The sequence below is a fragment of the Neofelis nebulosa genome, chromosome 4 (assembly GCF_028018385.1).
Source record: "Neofelis nebulosa isolate mNeoNeb1 chromosome 4, mNeoNeb1.pri, whole genome shotgun sequence".
NCBI classification, from domain to species: Eukaryota; Metazoa; Chordata; class Mammalia; order Carnivora; family Felidae; genus Neofelis; species Neofelis nebulosa.
In genome coordinates, this window is record NC_080785.1 from 54,321,569 (window position 1) to 54,344,306 (window position 22,738).

The 22,738-nt window shown below is 40.3% G+C and overlaps 1 protein-coding gene across 5 annotated transcripts in view; it reads right to left on the reverse strand.

Moving 5' to 3' along the window:
• KLHL7 (kelch like family member 7) overlaps positions 1-21,567 on the reverse strand; it is a 68,997-nt gene extending 47,430 nt beyond the window's left edge. The window contains exons 1-3 of one of the 5 annotated variants that reach the window (XM_058724832.1): positions 21,477-21,534; positions 5,103-5,233; positions 138-240 (exon numbers count right to left, since the gene is read on the reverse strand). In XM_058724832.1, the coding sequence (XP_058580815.1) occupies positions 138-216 (79 nt within the window). In that variant the 5' untranslated portion in view covers positions 217-240; positions 5,103-5,233; positions 21,477-21,534. Of the gene's footprint in view, positions 1-137; positions 241-5,102; positions 5,234-20,050; positions 20,152-21,175; positions 21,432-21,476 lie in introns of those variants that run through there. The other 4 variants (XM_058724833.1, XM_058724831.1, XM_058724834.1 and 1 more) reach the window with 4 other exon arrangements.
• Positions 21,568-22,738: the final 1,171 nt, after the last annotated feature.

Sequence of the window (22,738 nt, forward strand, 5' to 3'; positions counted from 1 at the left end):
GATATCATGACCTGAGCCGAAACTGAGTTGGACACTTAACTGCCTGAGCCACCCAGGTACTGGAAAGATATTTTAATTTAGACTCTAAGTCATTCTCATGGAAAAAATAACATGTTTTATTACTTTAAGATACTTACTTGTGAACATTAAGTTGAAAAAATGACTGGCTGCTGCAAGAACAACTCGATGAGCAGGTATCTTTCTTTCCTGGACCATAAGGATCACATCACACAACGTTTTCTAGTCAAGAGAAAAATAAATGAAATTAAAAGGGGCTCATTGGGCCTGGCTTAGCACACATATAAAACTGGTGCTTGCCAAAGGTTTTATCTCTATTTTCTGTTCAAATCCAGTCTTTTTTCAGCACAGAATCTGTTTATAAGACCTATTTAGGAAGACCTTAGAGAGGTGCTATCATGATTTGCTGTATCAAAATGTGCTATTGAGTTTCCCAGTAGTAAAAACAGAAAAAAAGATCTTTACAATCAGAAAAGAAGTATTCTACTAATCTGTTAGGGAAACCATTTTTTTTTCCTGACACAAATTCTTAAGGGTTTTCTCATGGTAAAATTTTAAGGGGACACTAAATGACACAGGAGCAATGTCCTTGATGGTTTCTCAAACAGAACAATCTGGGCTTTTTAAATTATCTATTTGTTTTGAGATGCAGTGTGCACGCTGTATTTCCCAAGAAAGTAACCTTCACAGAAACAACTCAGAATACACAGAGTGGACGAAGCAAATGACCATTCAGCACTCTTTCCTTAAGTAACACTTTTCTCAAATGCATTTCTGACTAGCTGGATACCAACCACTTTTATATTGTGATCTCTAACCAAGGCAAAAATGGTATCACTCTAGATTGCTGAAAGAAGCCAGAGTCAGATTACATACTTACGATGCTGAGGAAATGAAATATTAAAGAAAAAATTTAAGGTTTATTGGAACCCTTAAACATGAATTTCAAAGAAAAAAACATCTTTTTTGTCAAACAAAATTTCAATTTCTTAATGATGTTACATATATAACCTCCAGGTTAGTCTCAGAGAAAATTTGATGATTGCGATATATTAGGCACTCTCTTAGGCACTGGGAATATGAGGAAAATAATGTTATCAGAGTAAAAGAAAATCTATCACATATCTAAATGTCGGGTTAGTAGCTCAGAGGATGTGGCCTTTTGTAAATTTTAAATACTTACTAAAACTATTAATACAGTTTCTGATACTCTCATTACCAGATGAGATGGTAATGCTTAGAACAAGAAAAGAAATGGGCTTTATTTATATTTTATAGTTGGGTAAGAGAGAAACAAAATTTCACTTTTACAGCTATGTGAAGATTTTTTAAATAAGGCCTATGGTCTATCGCTTAGAAATTATATGCAGATTATTTATAGTTAAAGCCATTGTTATCCCAATAGTGTCTCAAAGTTTAAAATTTTTATTTCCTTTGGTCAGCTTTCAGGTGATTTTGCCACATACCACACCAAAAATACCAGATAGCAAAACCAAGCCAAATATTTGGTTACCACCAAGAGAAACTGATCTAGTTGCTCAAAAGCAAGAAAGAAAAATAAAGGTGGAAGGAAAAGAAGGAAAGGTGGGAGAGAAAAAGAACACTGATAGAGAACAGCAAATCAGATAAGGGAGGGGTCTATGGCTGCTGACAGGAAGTTCCAGAAGATGTAGAACTGTATGGAAACGGAGCCAAAAACCTTTTCAAAATATACACTCAGCAACAGGGAGTTCTAGTGGCAATGAATTTACAGGCACTGAAGAAAGTTAAAGAAATCAGATCTCTGCAAAGCAATTCAGTCTTCTCTAAGATTAATCTCCAGCTAGATATTAATGCTGTAGAAGGAAAGGGAGGAACTTTTTGTATCCAAATTGTGCATCTGACTGTACTACAGTAGATTAATGGGTTTTAACAAGAGATAGGACTGACTTAAAGAGAGAGGCTCCTATTGGGAAGAGTGTAACCACAGAAAACCGGAAGACAGAGACTTGCATTACGTTAGACAGTATGAAAGATAACAAGTACTATCTATATGAACTGAGGACAAACTTACACAGAACTACCTTTTGAACAATACATGTTCACTGGACAAAACAAAACAAAAAAATCTTGTAATTTTTTTGTTTATATTCCCCCATATTTGTTACATTTTTGTATTTATTATTTTCAGCTTTTGAATTTTTAGCCTCTCATAAATTGATAGATTTAGGTGATTTAATTAAAAATTCTCACCATCTAAGATTACTTTCTTTTTTTAAGTTTTATTTATTTTGAGATAGAGCACATGCACAAGTGGGGGAGGGGCAGAAACAGAAGAGAGAATCCCAAGCAGGCTCTGCACTGTCAGCACAAGCCCAATGAGGGGCGAGAACTAATGAACTGTGAGATCATGACCTGAGCTGAAGTTACTTAACTGAGCCACTCAGCACCCCCACCCCCATCTGAGATTACTTTAAGTCAGATTTAGTTTAATCTTCATATTTATTACTGATAACTTATGTTTCATCTTACATATGCCATGTTCTTTTACATTACTTATTATGCTTCCTTGCTTTTTTTCTTTTCTCTTCTTTTTCTTCTTGATAGAGAAGCAGAGAGAGAGAGAGAAAATCTTAAGCAGGCTCTCCGCTCAGTGTGGAGCCTGATGTGGGACTCAATCCCATGACCCTGGGATCATGACATGAACCTGAAATCAAGAGCTGGATATTCAACCGACTAAGCCACCCAGGCGCCCCATCTTCTTTTTTTCTTTAAATACCAGTTGCTATTTTGGTCACATTTTCTTTGCACCTTTTTCTTCTTTTAGAGACTTAGAGATCTGTCAAATAGTTGCTGAGTGAATTCAGAAGTGTTACTAGTCAAATATTGTTCTAGGAATGCAAGGAGGGTTCAAGAACAATAATTCTTTAATATAATTCAGCATATATACAGGTTAAAAGAGAAAAACCTCATGTAGAAAAACTTCACTAGATGGCAAAATTAAACATTCATTTCCTTTCATACTCTTTAATAAAGAAAATGATGCATCTGTATAACGAAGATCATTCGAGTCAAGAGGAAACACCCGGGTGGCTCACTCAGTTAAGTGTCTGACTTTGGCTCAGGTCATGATGTTACAGTTTGTGGGTTTGAGCCTTCAGTCAGGCTCTGTGCTGGCAGCTCGGAGCTTGGTTCAGATTCTGGGTCTCCCTCTCTCTCTGCCCCTCCCCTGCTCACACTGTCTCTTAGAATAATTAACATTAAAAAATAAATTAAAAAAAAAACAACAACAAAGAAAGAGCAAACATCACGTTTAATGTCGACACAGAAGAGGCATTCTCATCTAAGAAACATGCTGTCACTACTTTTTTCAATTATTGTTCTGGAAATTTTACCCAAATTGAAGCTGATACCTCAGCCCCTCTGGCCAACTTAGTAGTCTTTAAGTTTCAGAAAGCACTTTTAGCCCATGTGATTAACTAAGCCTTTCTTTGTATATCTACAGGTTATACATTGTTCCCTAGAAAGAACCAAATCCTCTTGCACAACCTCCCCCTGGGGCACCAATACACAACCTCCTGGCACTGTGATGATGATGTCTGTAGCTGGCATCAAGTCTGCATGCAATCAGGAAGGGTTACAGGCCACTGTGCTCTCTTTTTATTGATTAAATGCCCTAAAGTTCCTTTAAAACTCTTTGGACTAGGCAGAATAGTCAGAATTGGTTTTCAGACAAGAGTTTCCCTTCTCCCCAGATGGCCAGCCTCCTGAATAAAGCTCATATTCCTTTCCAATCAAAATTCCTCCCTTGAGTATTGGCTTTTCAAGCAACAAGTAGCCGAACCTGGGTTTTTTGGTAACAAAATCAGTAAGAAAATAAAGATAAATAAACCTAACACTTGTAGAACTAAATGAAAAGATGGCTAGACACAAATAAGATAAATATGAAAAAGCAATTAGCTAACCTATATGTGAGCAGTAAGCCATAAAAAAACACAAATGAGAAAACAGAAAAAACAACCAAAACAACCCATCATAGCAGCAACAAAATAATTAAATGTTAAGAAGTAAACCTAAGAAATGTGAGGGATCTACACTAAGCAGGAATTTGATGTATCATAAAGATACTATTTCAAAAATGTGGTAAGAAGGCAATGTTTAAGGCAGTGAAACTATTTTGTATGATAGTGTAACAGTGGATACACGTCATTATACATTTGTCAACATCCACAGAATGTATAACACTAAGAAAAAACCCTAATGTAAACTATGGTTAATAATAATGTAACAATATTGGCTCATCAATTATAACAAATGTATCACACTTGTATTAGCAAGATGTTACTAGTAGGGGAAACTGGGAGGGGGAGAGGGAAAACGGAAACTCTGTGCTTTCTGTTCAAGTTTTTGGTAAACCTAAAACCTCTCTAAAAAACAAAGTCTATTAATTTAAAAAGTGGGATGAGAGAATGGATAATTGGAAAAAAATGGTATAACTGTTACCCATTTAGGGGAAATTAGATTTCTCTCTCATAATGCTCTTCCTCTGGGGAAAGTAAGTACTGAGAAGCAAAGTGCAGTCCTTTTCTCCACTGTCACTTGTGGAAGAGTGTCTACAAGATGAGCAAGAGTTAAGGCAGAGGTCACTGACCATAAACTGCCCGGTCTGGCTCATTCTCTTCTATAATTTTGCCCCAAAGCAGAACATAACTCATCTCAAATGTTTGGAACCAACAGTGGAAGAGGGCTGTTGAAATCCATATGCATAGACACTCCAAGCCCTGTAGACAGAGGCAGAAACTTTGGTAATGCTTTAGTGCCTGCAAATATTAGGGACTTCTGTGGGAAGCGTCCTTCGGTCAGGAAAGGTTCACTTCAAAAGAGGCAAGGATTTCAGGCAAGTGTTGGTAGAATGACCTTTTGCTCTCTTTACAGGTTTTCTTAGTAGGACTGCAAAAGGTAGGAGGCTCCATGTAAGCTCCGCAGCATTGCAGGAGGTTCTAGCTTTTAACAATGTGTGCTGGCATTAGTAGGAGGCATGCAATCAACTGTCCCAAATTCTGTTCTTCATCGTATCCCAAGAAGAGGACCAGGGAATGACTAACCTTTGGGTTTATGTAGCTTGTCAACAAGGTTCTGCAATCAGTCCTGCACAGCGTGATTTCAAGTTGGCCCTGGGTATAACTCCCTGAGTAGACTGCAGATTCAACTATAGTTGGGTGGTGGATTTAAATCACTGAAAAGATAAAGGGAAATGGAGCCCTTATTATATGGGGGTAAATCTTCTCGGATTGAGATACTAGAAAAGCCTCAACAAAGCTATGATAAACTCAAAACCTAAGAGAAAAATTAAAAAGCCTTCAGAATCACATTTTCTCAGAAAGCCAAGAAAAACAGCACTGGATTTAAACACACATAATCACAATAAGGCCAGTGGGAAAGGAAAGAAAAAGTTAGACACCAGATAAACAGAGGGAAAAGGGGACTTCTTCCTTAATGGAAACACAGGGGATGTTAGGTCAAACAGCTTTGAAAGGGAAAGCATATACAGTTTGATATAACTGCTCTTTAAAAGATAAGACTAGGAAAAAGAGTTATTTTTGCTTTATTTATTCAATTTAGGTGATACATACCAAAGAGAAATAATGGAGGAAGAGAAAATTCAGAAAAGGCCTGGATCTAGGAAATTTTTAAGAGCTCTTTCAAAGCTAAAGGTAAGGAATCATAAACATAATGACAGGATTGCCCTTAAAGAGTAGGACAGTTATAATAGGTGGTTACATTAAATTCAGATAGATTTGTAAACTTTTGGAAAAGGAAGATCAGCAATAAAGTAGTTCCTCCATTACATAATTTGCAAGGTGGTGTGTCTGGGAAGACAGGAAGGCTACAAGCTATAGTGGAACATATCTGGGAAATGTGTGGAAATAAGACTCTAAGGGAGAGTACTAGATCACATTAAAGGGAAGCCAAATGACCCAGCCATAATCCAAGCCTAAGTTAATACTGAACTTGTCCATAATTGGAATTACTCTGAGGGTTGGCAGTAACTGAATCAATACTGAACACGTGGACCTCTTTGTTTTCACGAGGACAGTGTCTTTTAAGAAAGGCACTAGAGAAAGAAGAAGCAAAACAAACATTTGGGCCCAAAATCAAAAGGAAAGGAAAAGGAAGTTATTCTGATCTGAATAACGTTAGCTCCACACTATGTAGAAAGGAAAATATTTAACTTAAACAGGTTAACAACTCAGCTGGTGATGGCTGAAAGAAACAGACAACAGAGACACAGCCCATTTTGACACATACAGGTAACAGAAAGGAATATGTGTGCTACTACTCAGTTTCCAAGGTCTGGAAAGCTCAAATAACGAGGAAAGGTAAGATTCTGAGGAGCACACTGCAAAGGCCATGTTGGTCCCCATAGGCTTTAGAGGAATCAGTCAAAGGCCATTCTCCAGCTGAGAAAAATGGAAAGGAAAAAAGACCCCTTCAGGAGACAGGATTAGTAGATACAAGGAATTTCACAGCAGGATAGGATCATAATGGGGACACAAGGGTGCAGAACTAGGAGGATCAGAACTGTAGAGAATGCAAGGCTACAGACTGTGCTTTGCCTGACTGCCTGCTACAAATGTGGATCATCCTCTCTCAAAGGACAGAACTCAACTACTCTAGCATTGGGGTGCGAGGAACACAAGGTTGAAAAAAGAAAAATTAAGCTTTAAATGTGCAGGACAAAGGGGAACAAGAGAAATTCTAGAAGACCTGGCAGCTGAGCAAATCCCCCTGGCAAATTTCTCTAAGTACAAAATATCCTATGCCAGTGAAACATTACAATGCATAGACAAAATTCTTCCCTATATGGTAAAGTGTCCCTATTAGCCTCTTGATAAGTGATTCCTCTTAGCTGAGTTTAGTCTATAAATTATAGATAGCCAACACAGACTGGCAAGCCAAAAGCCAAGATATCCTGAAGTTTTCTTTGAAGATTCTCTGTTTTCTAGAAACCGACGTTTCTGTTGTTTTTGTCTGGGAACAATGTGGGTTAGGACTGTATAGTAAGGTGTCAACATCTATTGTAGAGATGGGAGATTTGCTTGTATCTTTTCAGGTTTGTGGGGATCAGGATGCTGTACTCATATTAAGAGTCCTCTGAACCCTTTGACATTCTGAAAACATGTGGCACCAACCACCTTGACACTGGAAAAATTCAGCTTTGGAGGTGCTAAACTAACTTAATATATGCCAGTGGAAGATAGCCCAGGCTGCAGCTGCTGAACAAAGTCCCAGAACCTACCCAAACACTTAAGTGAATGCTTTTTGGCTGAGACTTGGCATATAAGAAACCAGAGAGGGGCGCCTGGGTGGCTCAGTCGGTTAAGCGACCAACTTCGGCTCAGGTCATGATCTCACGGTCCGTGGGTTCGAGCCCCGCGTTGGGCTCTGTGCTGACAGCTCAGAGCCTGGAGCCTGTTTCAGATTCTGTGTCTCCTTCTCTCTGTAACCCTCCCCCGTTCATGCTCTGTCTCTCTCTGTCTCAAAAATAAATAAAAAACGTTAAAAAAAAAATTTAAAAAAAAAAAAAAAAAAAAAGAAACCAGAGAGAGCACACATTTGGAACTGCCTTTAATTTTAACCCACAGGGAGATCACAGATGTGGGAATTTAATAATGAGTGGGTTCATAACAGTCAGATTTGGGGGATTTTATATTGCTAGTATGGAATTAGATGGAGCGCTTTAAGCTGTCATTTGTTTCACTCCAGATAATCTAGAAAGCTATGAATGACACCTTGGCTGAGAAAAATTTTAGATGGGAAATGCAAGTGAATTTCCAGTCTAGAGTTAATAGATTATCTACTCATTTTAAAGCTTTCTGGAGTAAAAAATTTAAATAATCTTCCTAAGGTGGTCTGCAGAAGACACATGGAAGAATAGGTATTGATAGAGGATGCCTTTAACATAGAACAAAACACTCCCGGGGCACCTGGGTGGCTCAGTTGGTTAAGCATCTGACTCTTAATTTTGGTGCAGGTTATGATATCATGGTCCATGAGATTGAACCCCCATCAGGCTTCACACTATCAGCACGGAGCCTGCTTGGGATTCTCTCTCTGCCCCTCTCCTGCTCATGCATGTGTGCTCTCTCTCCCAACACAAATTAAAAAAAAAAAAAAGAAAAAAGAACAAAACACTCCCTGTACAGGTTAAAAACAAACAAAAAAACAGAAAACTTAAAAAAAAACCAAAAAAAACCCAAAACTTGGAAATAAGAACTTATAGCTACTTGGTCCAGTACATTCTGTTGGGAGTTGGGATGGGGCTCTGGTGCCTGAATACTATTATTCAGCCCTCTGAGATTCTCAACTCAGGGAGTTTATGTAAAGATTTACAGCCAAGTGAGACAAAATAAAACAGATGGGTGAGTGCTTAGTAATCCCCACCTACTCACACCCATATACTCCAATAATGTAAATTTTTAAATTTGCATATTCATATGGCGGGGGGGGGGGGGGGAGATAGCGGGGCCCAAATCCACCTTATAGAGTCCACAAGACATATCCTACCTGTCCTCCTTAGCAGATGGAGACCTTAAGTAGAAGTATATGAGTCTCCTTAAAGATAGAGAACTGAGGGCTGAGGGAGGGAGCTGGGTGCATGCGTAGGGGATGGGCTAGATGGGTGATGGGTATTAAGGAGGGCATTTGTTATACGCACTGGGTGTTGTATGTAAGTGATGAATCATGGAATTCTACTCCTGAAACCAATATTGCACTGTATGTTAACTAGAATTTAAATAAAAATTTGGGGCAAAAAGTATGTACGTCTTAAATCCTAGCTTCATCAGAACTTCTCTCTCATTGGGCAAAATTTGTAGGAGAGAGAGAGAGAGAAATGAGTTCAAGATACCTCGTTTCCTCTTTCAGTAAGGTGAAGGTCAGAAATGTTTTTCCCAGCCCACACCACACACAGACAGAATATATATGTCTTTTCCTTTCACGGAAAAGCCTTATAACAGTGGTTTTCAAACTTTTTTTTAATTTTTTTATTTATTTTTTTTTTATTTTTGGGACAGAGAGAGAGACAGAGCATGAACGGGGGAGGGGCAGAGAGAGAGAGGGAGACACAGAATCGGAAACAGGCTCCAGGCTCCGAGCCATCAGCCCAGAGCCTGACGCGGGGCTCGAACTCACGGACCGCGAGATCGTGACCTGGCTGAAGTCGGACGCTTAACCGACTGCGCCACCCAGGCGCCCTCAAACTTTTTAAGCAGTAGAATCCATTTTCAAATGATGTGATTACACATAATTTATACAGAAATAATGTTTTCTCTATAGCCAGAGTTAGCCTGGCAACCAAGGGATGGAAGAAACTCCCCTCACTCTTATGCTTAATGATTCACTCACAAATATTTTGCTTCTGATCTCAGCAATCAGTCTCTGGAGGTGGGTTCTGCTAGTTTAGAGATATGAGGACCCAAAAGAAGAATGATTCAAGTGATAGAATCATGTTTCCACAGAATTAGAAGTTAAAACTGCAACCTGGCCATTTTGGCCTCCTCCTGCCACTGGGTAAAAAGAACAAAAGTTACTACATTTGGGTAGTTCTCTGAACCTGGCAATGAAGGGGGGGTGGGGAACCATTGCTCTTTATGCAACAGAAGATAGCTGGGGCTCAGGGGATCCCCTTGGGTATCTTTTGTCTGTCGGGAGAGAAGAGACCTCTGTGGGTCTCTTGAATTCCTATATATTTTAAAACCCGGACATGTCAAGAAGGCAAGGCCCTGACACTTCTTCCCTGGGCCACCATTTCTCAGGATTATGTTGCCAGCAAGCAACCGTAGGGATGAGATACCTTCTCCCTCACAAGAATAAGGAGCAGGCTTGCTTATTGTTTGCTATAAAAATGGCAGATTCCTTAAGCTCAGTGTTCATTCCAGAACTACAACACAAACCCACTGTGTGTATAATATCCATCTGGGCCCCGGGCAGGTCACCCTCATAGTACTTGTGGGGCAAGAGGAACTGACACATACATACGGATGCTCATAATGCTATGCTGTGAGTAATCGAGTCTATTGTCTCTAATCTAGGAGTCTCATGTCTTCTGCCAGCATCCATTAAAGAGAAACAGGCTGGGGCACCTGCGTAGCTCAGCTGGTTAAGCGTCCAACTGGCTCAGGTTATGATCTGATTCGTGAGTTCGAGCCCTGCGTCGGGCTCTGTGCTGACAGCTCAGAGCCTAGAGCCTGCTTCAGATTGTGTGCCTCCCTCTCTCCGCTCTTCCCTCACTCACACTCGCTCGCGTGCTCTCTCTCAAGAATTAACATTAAAAAAATAAAATAAAATAAACAGCAACAGGCTAACTAATCAACTTATAAATATTATAAAATCAAATTCCTGCCTAAGGCTCGTACTGCTAAAGCTAGTAATAAGCCTTAATGGAAGACTAATGTGACTTTATAGGTAATACCAAAGGTTCAAGATACCTAGGAATAAAGGATTAGATCATCCCATCAGAAAAAGAACCTTGAGGAGTTGGCTAAAGACAAATAGGAATAGTCAGGGAAGGACGAAGTCATGAAAACAATGCATAATAAAAATATTAAATAATAACAATGTGGCTTGCATTTTTATTTTCATCTTTGCACACACACACAGACACACACATACATTTATGTTTATTTGAGAGAGAGAGAGAGAGAGAGAGAGAGAGAAAGAGAGCATGCACATGCACAGGGGAGGGGCAAAAGAGAGGGAAGAGAGAAAATCCCAAGCAGGCTTTGTGCTGTCAGTGCACAAGAACTCAACAACTGTGAGATCATGACCTAAGCCAAAATTGAGTTGGATGCTTAACCGACTGAGCCATCCAGGCACCCTTTTGCTCTTATATTTATATTAGTTTTAACTATGTGAAACTTTCCCCTTTACAATCAAATAAACCTATTAAGACTTAGGCCTAAGAATCTTGAAAAGACTATAGAAGAAACTGGTATCACCAATAATCTTGAACTTCAAGTTAGATATGGTAAGTGAAAAAGACTGATGACTTTTTTTAATTATAGGAATGAGAATAAGTACATACATGTTTGTATTTAACAGCTTGAGGTATATAGATCACAGTAGACATTTGTGGATTCTGGCAACCTAGCACCCACTTTCCTGCCTATTAAAACCCGAAGCTCCCGGGGCACCTGGATGGCTCAGTCATCTGAGCATCTGACTTCGGCTCAGGTCATGGTATCACCATCTGTGGGTTCAAGCCCCGCGTTGGGCTCTGTGCTGACAGCTCAGAGCCTGGAGCCTGCTTCAGATTCTGTGTCTCCCTCTCTCTCTGCCCCTCCCCTACTCATGCTCTCTCTCTCCCTCTCAAAAATAAATAAACAAATTAAAAAAAAAACAAAACCCAACCTCCCATTTCTGGAAAATTTTCTCATTATGAAAATGGTGAGGGGGCAATTCTCAGAGCCTGACTCTCATTATGGAAACTAGAAGTCAGTTGTTTCTATTATTCACTTACCAGAGCCAAAACCTGGCAAACAATCTAAGGCCAGTCAATTATATGCCAACTTTCAGGATTTTGAATCTTGAGCAAATGATAGAAAGATGGAGGAAAAATCTCTTTACGGTGGCGGCAGCAGCAGCAGGTAGTCAAGACTGTGCCTACACTGTAATGAACTCCAGGGTTTGTGAAGCCTAGCTAACGGACAATGCCTGATTTCTGCCTGTTTGCCATGCTTGCTCATCTTCCAGCCTGTGATCAACATTATAAGCTTCTGAACTTCTTACAATAATTTTGACTTAAGAGAGAACATATTTCTTTTGCTGATAACCAAGAATGCCAGTAGACTCGTTGTGATAACAATATCAACAATATTTAACATTAAATAATTTATCAAGAGTTTTCACATTCTCTCTCTCACTATCCCCAACATCAGTAAGGTAGGTCAGTATGATATTATAATCATTATTGTGTAAATATAAACATAAAAGGCTAAAGAAGTTGACTTGCCCAATGTCACACAATTAGGAAGAGCTAGGATTCAAACCCAGATCTGTTTGATTCCAAAACTCAAGTTATTTCCACTATAGCATATTGTTTCCCATAGCAATGAGTGACTAAAGACAACATGACTAAAAGAAGTTTTATAGAAGATACAAAGACATTTTAAAATCATTGTTCATGATAAAAGCTTACAGTATAGTATTAAATTGTGATTGAATTTAAGTGCAATTCAAAGGTCTAAAAAAGAACTAATTTCATTCTGGCAAACCATTTTCCAGTAGACTAACCTGATACCGAGTATAGAATTTATGACATTTAGCATAGATGGCATATTAAGAGTGCCTCTCTTAAATATTAATCAACCACATTTTAGACAGTTCAACAGAATGTAACTAAATTATATGCTATATTATTATGTATTAAAATATGTAATATGCCAGCTGTTTTAATGATATGAATCTTTGAATAGATGCCCACTGGAGTAGCTACCCAACTTGTAATTCTCCACTCCCCAGAAATGGAATACATAAAATAAGTACATAAAATAACCCTTTCAAGATCATGTTTGTGCTACATGACCTTGTTCTCCTTAGCATAGATCATTGATTCAAAGGGTTAACATTCAACCCAAACTAGGTCTATCAGATCCTCTCTCTCCAGGATTTGAAACTCTGAAAGAGAAACAGATTGGCGGTAGTCAGAGCTGAGGTGCAATGAAGGCAGTGTCCTAGAGAGAGGCTAGAGGCCTCTGGGGTTGGCATGGTTCTTGCAGCTCCCAAATCTTGATTTTCTTCTCCTCACAGGAAATTTTAATACAATCATGTCTCCTTTAAGATGTGCTTCTGTATTCACTTATTCAACACACATGTGGTAAGTGTCATGATGGCAGTATGCACTTTATACTACCAGAGTTTTGTTTTTTTTTTTTAATTTAGAAGTACATTTTATTTTTTTGAAGTTTTTATTTAAATTCTAGTTAGTTAACATATAGTATAATATTAGTTTCAGGTATACAATTTAGTGATTCAACACTACCATAAAACCCCTGTGCGCATCACAAAAAGTGCATTCTTTACTCCCCTTATTTAACCCATCCACCCACCCACCTCCTTTCTGGTACAGTTTGCTCTCCACAGTTAAGAGTCTGTTTCTTGGTTTGCCTCTCTCTCTCTTTCTCCTATGCTTGTTTGTTTCTTAAATTCTGCATATGAGTGAAATCATATGGTATTTGTCTTTCTCTGACTTTGTTTCATATAATATTCTCCAGCTCCATCCATGTTGTTGCAAATGGCAAGATTTCATTCTTTTTTATGGCTGAATAAAAAGCGTGTGTGCATCTGTGTGTGTGTGCTTGCATGTGTGTTGTTATCCATTCATCAGTCAGTGGACATGTGGGCTGTTTCCATAGTTTGGCTATTGAAGATAATGATGCTGTAAACATTAGGGTGCATGCATGGTTATTTGAATTAGTATTTTTGTATTCTTTGGGTATATACCGCTGGTGTTTAAAGAACATTAATCTCATCCTGGAAAGCCTTGGCCACAGAGGAGGCAGGTCCCTCTCCATGTACTCACCATTCTGTCCTTCCTTTGTCCTCTAAAATCTGCTCCCTCCCCCATCATTCCATTAAAACTTTATTTGCTAAATGCACCACTTTTCAAACCCAGGGAACACTATCTTTTTTTGGCCTCCCTACTGCATTTGATACTCCTGTCTCCTCTTCTTTGTAACTTATATCTAGGTTTCAATGACATTATTCCCTGCTGTCTTTCTTCCTTCCACACCTCAATCTCCAATGCACTTTTCTTTCTATCCTTTAAAATGTTGATATTCCCCTAGAATTTCATCCTGTCTTTTCTTCTTACTTCCTCCTCAATCTCTAGGTGTTATCAACCATACCTATGACATCAACTATTTACTTAACAAATATTTGACACCTATGTGATAGATGTTGGCAATATAGCACTGAATAAGACAGATATTGTCCCTGCCCTCAAGGAACTTAGTGCCTAGTAGCAAAGACATACATACAAAGTGTTTATCTGTCTAATAAAGATCAATGGGTGAAGGAAAGAAACAGAGTATATGTAGTACATGCCCTTGACACAATGAAGGGCATTCAGGGAGGAAGTGCCATTTATGGTAAGAACTGAACATAAGTAAGAGGGAAAGAGTTACAAGCACTGATACAACTTTTCAGGCTCTGAAGGAAGACAGGTGCCTTGGAGTGAAATGGCTATGAGAACAGTGGTATGAAATCTGATTGAAATAGGATGGGATCAGGTCAGACAGGGCTTTGAAGGCCAGGGTGAGGATAAATATTAATTACAAATCCATGGTAATTAACCTCAAAAAAAAAAAAACCTTCAAAAATACTGCCAGCCATCATACCATTTCCACTCCACAAAAACTATTTTCCTCAACCTCTAACTTCATTTTCTTCTTCCTTCATTTCAGCAGATGGTCTCATTTGCTACTTTTCAGAGAGACAGCCTCTGACAGAGGCTCTTTTATTCTGATTCCAAACCTCTCTTCCAACCACTCTTCCTTCCCACTCTGATGAAAGAGAAACTATCCTCCTCCCATGACAGATTACCTTTACTTTAGATCTTATCTCAGGAATCATCTATCAATTATACATTCTGTTTCATATACATTCAACCTCTACATCTCAAATGAATTCTTCCTTTCAGTTTTGAAACACACTTATATCTCCCCAGTTTAAACACATGAAACCAGGGGCGCCTGGGTGGCTCAGTCGGTTGAGCGTCCGACTTCAGCTCAGGTCACGATCTCGCGATCCATGAGTTCGAGCCCCGCGTTGGGCTCTGGGCTGATGGCTCAGAGCCTGGAGCCTGCTTCTGATTCTGTGTCTCCCTCTCTCTCTGCCCCTCCCCTGGTTCATGTCTGTCTCTCTCTGTCCCAAAAATAAATAAACGTTAAAAAAAAAATTAAAAAAAAAATAAACACATGAAACCAAACAACCTTCATTTGGACTCCCCTACTCCCTTCTGGGCCAAGTTTCTCCAAAAATATTGTCTCAATGGTCTCACATCCTACTCATGCCAATCTGACTTCCATCTGTCTTCCAATCAAAACAACACACTACAGTCAACAACTCCCCTGTGTTGCTATATCATATCTTGACTTCTCATAGGCTTCAAAATTTGCCATCCTCCTTCTGAAACAATTTCTTCCCTGATTCTGAAAATTCTCACTTTCCTCTTACTCTTCTGGCCTTTTTTCTTGGGGGGGGGGGGGGCGGGGGTCTCCTTTATAGGCTCCTTCCTATTCTTTATCCCAGACTCCTGACTCTCCATAGTTTCAACAAAGTTATCTTCTATCTGCAGATAATCACAAATTTACACTTAAAAAAATTTTTTTAAGTAAACTCTATCCCCAAAATGGGGCTTGAATTCACAACCCTGAAATCAAGAGTTGTGCACTCTACTGCTCTACCTACTGACCAAGCCAGCCAGGTGCACCACAAATTTATACTTTTAACCCACAACTCTCAAACCTGTCAGTTCATTATATACCTTACTCTCTCATGGCATTGTGAACTGAACATATCCAAAATACAACCTATAATCCTTTCCTCAAAGCCTTGATCCTGGGGCACCTGGGTGGCGCAGTCGGTTAAGCGTCCGACTTCAGCCAGGTCACGATCTCGCGGTCCGCGAGTTCGAGCCCCGCGTCAGGCTCTGGGCTGATGGCTCGGAGCCTGGAGCCTGTTTCCGATTCTGTGTCTGCCTCTCTCTCTGCCCCTCCCCCGTTCATGCTCTGTCTCTCTCTGTCCCAAAAATAAATTAAAAAAAAAAACAAACAAAAAAAAAACGTTGAAAAAAAAGCCTTGATCCTTTTCTCTAGTGTCTCCTCTCTTGGTGGCTAATGTCATCATCTATCTAGTTATGAATTCTAGAACCCTAGAGGTCATAACTGACAACGTGTATTAAATCCCTCAGCATCGAATCAACCACCATATCACAAGAGCAACAAAAATAGCCAACATTATCAGGTCATGCTTTATTTTACTTTGGCTATCTAATTTAGTCATCACAACCACATGTGAGAGTTATCATCACCAAGATCTATTGATTTTACCTCCTAAATCTTGAATATGTCATCTTTTCCTCATTGCTACTGCTGCTACCACCTTAGTCCAAGGGACCATCTGAGTTACTGAACAACTTCCTATTTGGTCTGCCAACAACCACTCTGAGAGTTCTCCCATTTGGCCACAGACTAGGCACCATCTTTTTCAAAAGAAAAACAAATACTCACAGATCCCTTTTCTGTTTCTGTCACACTCACACCCACACCCACACACACCCCGCATCTGAAGTGGTTTTAGGATAGAGGCACCCCCCCCCAATGTCTTATGAGACTATGCATGGACAGTTCTCTAACTACTTCTCCAGTTTCATGTTCGCCATCCTCCCCCTTATGTTCTGTGCTCCAGTCACACTGGCCTTTAATCAGTATCTTGCACTTGCCATTCTATGGTAAGTAGGTGTTTTGACTCAGAACCTCTGCATTTGTTGTTCCATCTACCTAAGAGGCTCCTCCTTAAGGTGCCCTTACTCTTATTTCAGCTCTCAGTTCATTTACCAGTTTCCTGGGGAAATCTTCTTGATGTCAAATGATTTATTCATATGCCCTCACTGTACTATGTTCTTCTCTTTAATAATACCTACCACTGTTGCAATTTTACATTTGTGTGTGACTGCTTGACTAATGTCTCTCTTACTAGACAAAACCCACATGAAGACAGGGACTGTCTGGTTTTGCTCATCACTGCAACTACACAATCTAGCAAAATGCCTAGCATACAGTGGGTCTCAATAAATATTCATCTGAAGGGCTGAGTTAGAAAGTCAAACTGAGATAAGGGAATAAATCAACAGTGAGCCAAAAAAGGCAGTGAATCTACCCACCTTTTGGTTTTAACAAGGGGGAGAGAGGTATTATTTACAGGGGAATGTTGAGACTAAGAATAGCTGTATTGGTTTGGTTGGCTTAAAAGCTAGGGAGGTTAAAACATGACTGAATATTGATGGCTAGAGTCTAGTAGAAAAGAAGAAGTTAAGGGTGCTTAGCAGAGATGCGAGTAACCAACAATGTAACTTTTCTGACCAGACTGAGTCAAAGCCCAGGTGAAATCACTGGCTTTAGATGGAAAAGAGGCAGCTTCTTCACTGTAGCAAAATAAAATGTAACAAAATAGGCTTAAAGACTTGGTGGTAGAAAGTTAAAAGTTAGATAGTTCCAAACTAATGTCTTCTATTTATTTGTGATATCACAAGAGGGATGCCCTACTGAAAATGAGGATATAGAGAAAAGACTCAGGTTAGAGAAAAACAGTAAAATTAATGGAAAGTAGGATTGATCACCAGTACTGACAGCCCTGTTGAAATTAGGACTTACCTAGCAGAGGACTGTTCAATAATGGGATATTCTCCAGCTGTGCTTGGAAGCCTTGCACAAATAAGGTAAATTGTCATCAATGCTTTTGGCCAGATGGATGTGAAAAAAAGGCTGAATGTCAAGAAAGCCTGGGGCATTTGAAAGGGAGTGAAGAGAGAGATGATTATCTCCTAAACTGGGCAGACAAAAGGAGAAGGCAGCAATTAAGAATAGGAAGGTCTGAATGATGGGAGTTGTATATGGGAATTGTTAGCTGAATTAAGACAAAGCTGGTAGAAAATACATGCCCAAGAAGTGTTTCTCTTACTGAAGATTTAATGCAGAGGGTTTAGATTATTCACAAGAGACCCTAAAGAAAATGACTACTAGTAATTAACAATCTTTAAGAGGTGACTGTACAGAAGCTGAGTCCTTTTAGTTGGTAAATAATCCCAGTTAACTGCTCAGCATCCAGTCTTCAAATCAGCTTTTTTTTGGTTCTCTCACATAATTCTCAATAGCGCTTTAACATAAGCTTTTAAATTCTAATTATGCTTTAATTCACTTAACATGAGAAAACTATAAACTACAGTGGTACTCCAAAAGGTCTCAAAACATATCCCTCAAATGTTAAGGGTCTCCTAGACTTCATTAACAGTGACAGCAACTGGATAGGAGCAGTAGTGACTATGACCCAGCCCTCCTTTGTAGAGCCCCTCTCTAGTGTATCAGGTAATAAAATTAATCTAAACAAAAAGTTAGGGAAATAAAAAGGTGCTCAACCTAATAAGATGCTACAATACACCCGCTAGAATGGCTAACGTTATAAAGACTGACAATACTAAGTGCTGACAAAGATGAGAGCAAAACCCTCTCTCGTACACAACTGGAATGAGCATGAACTGACACAACTTTGGAAATTACAGGACAGTGTCTATTAAAGCTAAATGTAGTGTAACCTATGACTCCACAGCTCCGCTCTTACGTAGTTCCCAACAGAAATGCAGACATGCACACATCCAAAGACATGTACAAAATATACAAAACATTCCAAGTAGAACTTGTCTTTATAGTGCCAAACTAGAAATGACTCAAATGTCCATAATGATGGAATGGATAAATGTGGTGTATTCATACAGTGGAATACTAAGCACAACGAGGATGTACTAAAGTGACACAGAACGACGTAATAAATCTCACAAACATAATGTTAGCTTTAAGAAGCCAAGACTCAAGAATATATACAGTAGGATTTCATTTATATAAGTTCAAAAACAGAAAAAACAAATCTATGGTGACAGAAGTTGGAACAGTGGTTGCCTTTGGTGGGGGGGGTAGTGATTCAGAAGAGTGTAAAGGGGGACCTCTTGTGTACTCTTCATGTTCTATTTCTTATCGTTGATGGTGTGTTTAGTTTGTAATAATTCAATGAGCTGCATGTTTATGATTTGTATCCTTTTAGTGAATTCTCTACTTCATTGGAAAGTTTACTTAAAAATAAAAGGCTAGAAATGACTGCAAGGATGATGAAGGAAAAGAGGCCCATAAGAAGCTGAGGCTGCTGGCTCTGTACAACCTCCTTGGCCACTACATATAGAATTGACTGCTATGTTATGGAGAGATGAAATGACCTAAGTCATATTTATCTAAGATCACAAAACTAATTAATGGTACAGCAGGAATTTGAATTCAGGTATTCTAATTTCAGTGTTCTCAAGTTCTTGTAAGAATGTTTCTGGGTGTGTACAGAGGGGTCCTTGTCATCTAGGCACTCATTATCCTGATCCCCAAAGTAATGAAGTCATATGGGAAAGCAAAAAGAGTCACAATACAAAAATATTCACTGAAGAACAAGAACACTTATAAAACTGGTTCTCATTCAAACATTCTTCCTCTGGCTCAGACCACTTTCTATTTCTGCCAATCCCATCAAATGCCCTTGTCAGTCATTCTTGGTGAGTCTCTCCTGTGTTACGTTAAACAGAACAATACGAGTACAATGTACATCAACTGCAAAGGAAACTGCACATCTTGCAAAAGGATTCCATGAAGTTGGTGAAAATTCTACTGGAGAATACCTTAAAAACATGCAAAGCCATTGACAAAAAGAGAACCCGCAGATTAAGATCAGTGAACCACTGTGGAAGAGATCTCTGGTTGTTCTAGCTCTATTTTCCCCTACTACACAGTAACAGAATCCTGATTTTTCAGTAACTTTATTTCTAGTTTAACAGTGGATAAACAGAGGTTAACATAGTCTAAAGCTAAATCTAAGAAATGGATACAATTCAATTTTTGAACCCAAACAGTTAAACATACAATCCCCTTTTCCTCAAGTAAACAGCTGATGCTGCAACCCAGCTGCAACCTATCTACATAAGGAATGAGGCAAGCTTTACAATGCTGGAGTCCACAGATGAAACCACCTCTCTGGGGATGGGGGAGGGGGGCGGGGGGGGGGAGGATTGCTGGAAACAAATTTGAGCACTGGTTAACTGTGTTCAACTACCCTTTAGGAGCACACACTTGTTAAATGCACCAGTAATTTGAAGTCACCGGTGTTGCAAATATAAAAAGATTTACATGAAAGGAACTTGAATGTATACATGAAAATAGATACATTAAAGTCAGGTACATACAATACTGAATGCAGACATTCACGGTGACTTCGGCACAAAAGCCGGGGAAGATTAAAGGCATTCAGACAGATATCTACCGCATTCATGCACCATGCCAGGAGCTGATGAACAAAGACAAGATCCCTGCAGTCAGAGTTTGATTCAAGAAATCAGAAGCTAGGATCTTCTTACAAATCTCAAATTCCTGTACTGTTCTCCATATTCCCATCAAAACCACTAGATAAGCAAACCAGGTTTTGCAGTTATTCATACACCCTGCTTTTGTCTTCTTTGGAAACAGGACCACAGTTACAGAACAGAAACATTCCCACATCTAAGAAGCCTATTTGCTATAAATAAAGCTTACGGTAACCAAGTGACTTTTCTATACTTATTGGTATAAGATGTTATGGAATTAAAAAAAAACGCCACCAAAAAACCTCTCTTGTCTACATCCTTCGCGGTAAAATCCGTTCTTTTCATCACCCACCTTTCGCCGACGTGAAGACGGTCATTAATGCGCCACACGTCAAGGACAGAACAAAGAGCTCCTCTTAATAACAGAGGCGCAGAGGGGCCTTAAAAGACTGCGCGGTATTTATCGGTGACTGTTTCTGCTCTAAATTAACACGTACAGGAGGATTTGCCTTCAACTAGCTCCACCCGGGGAACACAGACGAGGGGCGGGGATCCTTATCTAAGAGTAGCTGATTTCAGGCCAGCAATGCTTCTCCCTTCTGAGGGGGCTTCGGGCTGGGCTGTGCCAATGGGCTTCTTCGCACGAGATCTCACGACACCTTAACGCAGCGGCTCGCCAATGGAAGGATCCTCGCCTCACAAAGAGATAACTAGGGCAGAGCTGTTACACAACCGATACGCGATGCCGAATATGCCAGCCCAGGAGTCTCCCAGGAGCCTGACTTGCGAGCCACGCAGCACCGGCAGACGAGGAGACGCTTCTGCTCGACAAATGGTTAACGCGACCCTCTACTAACAGCAGCTCGGCTGGCGTGCGAAAATGGAAGAAAAGGCGAGGACTGAGGAGAGTCGCGATCACCACCGGGCGCGGTTTCGGCCCAGGGAGCCAGGGGCGCGAGTCCCGGACCCCCTCCCCCCTGGCGTCCGTCACTCCCACAAAGGCGGTACCTGTTTCCGCATGTTATTCATGACGCCCATGAAGCCCGCCAACAATTTAGCTTCTTCTCGAGCAGCAAGTTTCTTCTCGGTCTTCTTCTTGCTGCTCTTCTCCACCCCGGCGGCTGCCATCCTCCGTCAGCTCCGTTCACGCCCGGGGCTGTGGCCGGGCCGAGCGGCGGGGGCTGCACGCTCAGGGCACGCCGGGGCTTCTGCTTACCAAACACCGCGGCCGGGACTGCGGCTGCAGTGCCCTGCTGCCGGCGCGGCCACTGCGGAAGGACAAGGCCTGGCGGCCCCCTCAGAAACTCACCGAGAGGCGACGTCGCGGGCTCAGCGGCGTCCCGACCGAACTGGAGCCGGGCTGAGGAGTCTGCGCACTTCGCTCACGGGGGCGGGGCACTATGAAGGGAGCGGTGGGCGGGGCGTGCGCGTCACAGAGGCGCGCCGCTCCCTGCGACGCGGCGCTGGGCGGGAGGCTGGGTCGCCCCCGGGAGCAGGAACGGTTTTGACTTTCAGCGGCCCCAAGGACGAGCGTGCGCTTCCATTTCCCCAAGTCAGATTTTATAAATTTAGGTTATGTGGTGAGATTATATATATATTTTTTGGAAGCGTAGGCGGTAGGACACATTAGGGTGTCTCCCGTTAGCGTAAGCTCCTTAGGAACAGGATTGGTGTTTTCTTCACTGCAGCATCAGACGCAAACTGTAGGCGCTCAATATATATTTATTAAATGATGAAAGATGTTCACGTACTGCCAGTAAAAGGCGTATTACACAGAATACAAGATTTATTTGCTTGGGATTCATAGAGCAAAATCGTACAGTACCGTTGGCGTCTCCCTGATGTGGAACGCCTGCCTACTTAGGCTGGATTACTGTGTTTGAAACCAGAGGATCAGGTTAGAAACCAGAAATCTTCAGTTAGTCTTACCCAAATGTTCTACCGGAACTCAATCACAGAACGCATGAAAAGACTTTTGGTGACTCTAATAATCTTTCTAGTGCATGATAATATACAAGATCATTTGAAATTATACATTGTTTCACATTCTGAAAAATTTCTACATAACCCAGAGGGTAGAAGATTTTCTACCTATGTCTATATGGGTATATATGGAGACATGTTTTATGGAAAATAACATGCTATTGAAGTATTATGCTTTCTCTTCATGAAGACAAACTATACAATAACTCAAATGAAAAAGCAAGGGGTATATAAGCCTCCATTTTTACGAAAGTCTAAGGCATTTATGCCTCTGTGCACTTTATCTTTCTTCTCTTAATCTAGAGGTTCTCAGATCTTGTATTTTAGCTAGTTCATAATTTGAGGTTTTATACTGGACCCTGGCAATAGAAACCATTTATTCCTCATGAAGTTAGAAATGAGGAAAACCCTATGTACTTCATCAAATGCCCCAGGACACTGAAGAATATGAGTGCATTTAAATATTTATTTTAATTGAAAGGAAGTGGAAACCTGTCTTCTAACTCTTAAGGCCTTGGGAGTCACTAAGGATCCATGATTCCAAAGCAGAAATACAGGTGAGGAGATGGAATACTCATCTGTAACAAG